General features: G+C 30.1%; 1 protein-coding gene across 1 annotated transcript; it reads left to right on the top strand.

Moving 5' to 3' along the window:
- Positions 1–1,135: 1,135 nt before the first annotated feature.
- On the top strand, positions 1,136–4,361 carry LOC145093710 (deacetoxyvindoline 4-hydroxylase-like). The gene is made up of 3 exons (XM_079031941.1): positions 1,136–1,724; positions 1,866–2,187; positions 3,941–4,361. The coding sequence occupies exons 1-3, from the start codon at positions 1,207–1,209 to the stop codon at positions 4,202–4,204; spliced, it is 1,104 nt and encodes a 367-aa protein (XP_078888067.1). The 5' UTR covers positions 1,136–1,206; the 3' UTR covers positions 4,205–4,361.
- The last annotated feature ends 735 nt before the right edge of the window (positions 4,362–5,096 follow it).

The following is a 5,096-nucleotide window of genomic DNA, read 5'->3' as shown; positions in this document are numbered from 1 at the left end:
TTTAGTAGTTGAACAAAAGAAACAATTCTAGAACCATCTATAGTATGGATAGTTTTAGAGGGTTTCCTAAGGTTTTTGGAAGTCTCCTGGTTACTTAAAATGAAATGATTTAAATTAAGATTAAATCTATTATTTAATTAATTCAAATCTTGTTTTACCTTTAAGTTATCTAAATTATAAATAGGACCCATTGACTTGTAATTTTCATTCACCACATTACAAAAAGGCATAGAACTGAAATTCCATTCATATCTCTCCTCTCCTCCTCATTCTAGGGTTTCTAGTTTTGGTGTGAGTCATAGAGGCATCATCATTTTGGTGATTTCTTTCCAAGGAACTGTAAGAGGATTTGATTTAATTATTTGCTATAATAATCAAAAAGTATGTAGCCCTAAACCTTATGTTAATTTTGATTTTCATTGTCTCTCTTTAGGATTTCTTGATGTTAATATGTTATTGCTATCAATAGAGAAGACATAGATCATTTTGTAGGTTGCATGTAAACTTAAGGGTTTAAGTATTTTTCTGCCCCATGAATTTTTTATAACCTAGAAAACCCATTAATATTTTATTTAAAACCATAAATAAACAAAAAAAATTAACATACAACACATAATTTTTTAAGTAAAAACTAAAAAAAAAAATCCTAAACAATAGTCCAGAGCATGGTTGTCAAAATAGCAATTCTACGATCCTAGATATTAAAAACGAGTCAGATCGTAAATAAATCGTATTTTGGTAGGATTGTAAGATCCTAGATAGGATTGTAGGATCGGGATTCGATCTGATCCTACCTTCCTTCAATTTTTTTTTACAACTTCATGTATTTTATCATTTACCAATTTACCGTTTATCATTTTGTATTCTGACTTATGACTAATATTTTGGAGTTTCTGTAACTTTTGAATGAAAATTAAATGTTTGAAATATATTTTTAAATTATAGATTAAAATAATGTTTTATTTTGTGGGATCTTAAGATCCTAATCTCAATCCCAATCTTGCATATCGAAAAATAATCCTATGTAGAATCGAAATCTTAACAACCTTAGTCCTAATACTACCCGGTATCCCAAAATTCGGTCAATTTTTTTTTTTTAATTGTAAAATAACTATTTAGTTCATGTAATCAAGAATTTGAGTATTTGACCCTAAACGTTTTACCCAATTTGCGATATTCTCTTTCAATCATCTTACATAAGCAAGTATGGTAACTACCACCCATGAAGTCGAGCCAGCAATTCAATCGAAATACGATCGTGAGTCCGAATTAAAAGCCTTTGATGATTCCAAATCCGGTGTCAAAGGCCTTATCGACGCTGGCTTGTCAAAGATCCCTCGTATTTTTATCAACAATCAACCCATAATCGAAGATTCAAACTCATCAACTACTCAAAATCAGTTCAATATCCCAATTATAGACCTTAAAGACAGCAAGAATATCGAAAATGTTCGGGATGCTTGTGAAAAGTGGGGGTTTTTCCAAATAATCAATCATGGAATCCCGAAAAGAGTTTTGGATGAGATGATTGATGGAGTGCGAGGGTTCCATGAGATGGAAACGGAGGAGAAGATCAAGTATTACTCCCGTGATTTTCAGAAGCGCTTTTTCTATGTTAGCAATTTCCATTTGTTTACAGGTGATTCAGCTGTTTGGAGTGATTCGTTTCTGTCGGTTATGGCTCCTAATTCTCCACGATCGGAAGAAATCCCATCGATTTGCAGGTGTTAATACGATGTTCTACTACTATTATTAACAGTTGACTTAAATTATTATAATTTCAACAACATACCAAATTATATTCCACTTTTTCTATCAGCAAATTATACCTTTATAACATTGACTTTACATGTAAAAATATGCAGGGATATTTTAACGGAGTACTCCAACCACATCATGAAATTAGGGTTTACTCTGCTCAAATTGTTCTCAGAGGCTCTTGGGCTTGAAACAAATCAGCTTGAGAAGTTGGGTTGTGCGGAAGGACTTTTCGTATTGGGTCATTACTACCCGACTTGTCCTCAACCGGAATTGACTTTAGGGACTAATTGTCATACGGATGCTGGTTTCTTTACAATAATTCTACAAGATCTATTGGGTGGCCTTCAAGTCCTCCATCAAAATGAGTGGGTTAATGTCTCACCAATTTCAGGAACTTTAGTGGTTAATGTTGCAGACCTTTTACAGGCAAGTTTTAAGTTACCATGAAAAATCTTACGCTATGCATTCATAAACAAAAAGGAATTCACTTTACAAGAGATTTCACATTTTCATTTTGTGGGTTTAAATTTGGGTTAAGAATACACACAAGAGCATCTCCACCATTATTGCACATCTCTACTAACCTGAGTTCCTGACCCAAATCCTGCTCATCCATTGTTTTTTTCAAATTCATAATTTTGGAAACCACAAGCATCATATTGGTAAACCAGAGGGACCATTTATGGAATTTTGTCTTTCTTTTATGATTTTCGTCCAACTTTTTTTAATGTTTTTCTTTTCTCCGTATTTTACAATAACTAATTTGCGGCGCAACTTGATCAACGTTTATTCGCTACTCTGTGTAAAAAAATTTAATTTTTTTTAAAATTTTTTTGCTTCAAATTTAACTTTTTGTTATAAACTTTGTCCAAACCTTTTTTTATAAATATTCGTTAACTTATTTTAAAAAAAGTTCATTGTAAAAGTTTTAAAAAACTTATTTTTTAGAAAACTAAATTTTATAACTTTCTTTTACATCTTTTTATATCTTTTTTACTTGTTTGTTTATAAGATATATATATTTTTTCTTTTACAAAATTACAATTTTACATGCTTGTTTTTAGTGGTGACTATAAATTTGGTCCTTATACTTTCACAAAATTGTGCATGCGGAACAAAAAGTTTTTAACTTTTATCACATGTAATTTTGTTTTCATATGTACGTAGATAGTATTTGAGATTTTAATTTTGAACCTCAAATTTTTTTTTTTATGCAAAATGACTTAATGATATATAGTCGTTAAAAAATGAGTTTTTTTAAATGTATTTGAATTATTATTATTTTTTTTTTTTGAGAAAAATCAATATGTCAATAAGTTGTTTTTTAAAAATTGTTTTAACTTAAATTATACATGTTACAACCAAAAAAGTTATAAGGAGTTTTAAAAAGTTAGAAATCATAATTTATTGAAATCTTCATTTTTAAGTGTTAATAAGAAATTATTTTAAAAGTTTTTTTCATATTGTCAAACACTCTCTTAATATATAATTTTTAACAAATCATAAGTTCACTTACGGGACCGGTCGTGAGGAATTAAATAACCTAAAAGTTTCTGGACGAACCAGAAAAAAAATCTTTATCGTTATCATAAGTTTTTATTTTTAAATAAAAATATATAATAAAAAAATTAAGCCTCTCAATGCCTAGTTATTTATTATTTTACATTTGTCATATGGTTATGTTATTCATAATCCCAAATTATATTAGTATATTTTCTATATATTTATTTAATTATTTTATTACATGAATATACCAATTCATACATAGAGTCATAGACATGCATATATATTAAAAATTAAAAATACTTAATATGTGGTTAAGTTACAAAATAAATCGTATAAATATATTTATATATAAGCAACGATTATTATATTAACTAGAAATCAATAGTCCTTCTATTATTAGTTGTATCTTTTTCTAAATTAACTATTAATTAACTAATATTACTATATAAAATTTGATATTTGAATAAGTATCATATAAACGATTAAAATCTATGTTTTATAAATTAAAAAGTGGTTAATATGGTAGTGGGGATACTCTCGATATATGCACTTGTGAATTGATGAAGAACATAACCGTAAACGTATACATTTAATATTTTTATTTTTATTTTTAAATATTTTTTAAACATCATTAATTCTAGGAAGTTTAACCTGAATCCTTTTGCGAGTGCAGCTCATCACAAACGATAAGTTCAAAAGCGTTCATCACCGTGTGTTGGCTCAAAAAACAAGTTCACGAATATCAGTGGCAGCTATCTTTCGGCCATTTCACGAGGGAATTGAATCAAAAACTTATAGGCCAATCAAGGAATTGGTGTCGGAAGAAAACCCTTGTGTATACAAGGAGACTAACCTGAAAGAGTACACAACACTTCGAATCACTAAAGGACTGGATAAATCCGCATTGGCTCCATTTAAGGTTGCATCCATTAAATAAAATTATGTTGGTGACTTCGAATGTAGTTTCTGTGTTGAGACGGATACCCGAGTAATCATGTATTTTATTTAAATGAGTGGTGGGGACGATGTGTTTATGCGTTGTCTGTAATCAAAATCCATTTTTTTCAATTTCAAAGTTGGAGAAATTAAGTAAATTCCTACGCCTCACGCAACGCTTTTCCCCTTTGAGTTCTCCTATTCATCTTTTTAACGACTGCTACCTCCCCCATCGTATTCTGTGCTCACACACGATGCAAACGAAAATAAAAGCCAATATGATATTTTGGTAATTAGCGATATTAGTTCAAGACTTGGTAGATTATCAAAATCTATGGTATTATATTATATAGTTGGAGAAAAATAGTTGTTTTAAATATCATAAAATAGAGAAGTGATCTCTAGAATGAAGTACAATTAGGACTTTATTTGCTTTAAAGATGTCGTAAAATATAGAAGTGATATCAAGATACCCTTGTAGTCATTCAAAACATACATGTTCGTATAGTTCTGTATTAATAATACAAACACCATCACACCAAAGTTTAACTACAAGTAATGGAAATAACAGTCATTGAAGGAAATGAGAAAGTTAAACGTGACTCGAGCATTTTAGATTGATATGGAGCATTTGGAAACACTAATGAGGTGGAGCATCCTGAAGATGCGATGAAACCTTCAAAGGTACGTATTGGCCTTATGAGCCATATTATGGAGTATGTGCTCTTGGTCTTCCAGGATGCGCTACCTTGATGTTGATGTGTTATTGATGCTAGATGGGCCCCCTTGGAGCATGATACACCCCTTAGTAGCTAAATGGATTGGTTTTGTTATGGGTAGGATCCTTGAATCATATCTAGGATCCTTAAATATTTCTGAAGTCTTAGGATCCT

Source organism: Lactuca serriola, chromosome 3 (assembly GCF_051521515.1).
Source record: "Lactuca serriola cultivar US96UC23 chromosome 3, Lser_US96UC23_V15, whole genome shotgun sequence".
NCBI classification, from domain to species: domain Eukaryota; kingdom Viridiplantae; phylum Streptophyta; class Magnoliopsida; order Asterales; family Asteraceae; genus Lactuca; species Lactuca serriola.
This window is presented reverse-complemented; position numbering and strand designations above follow the sequence as displayed.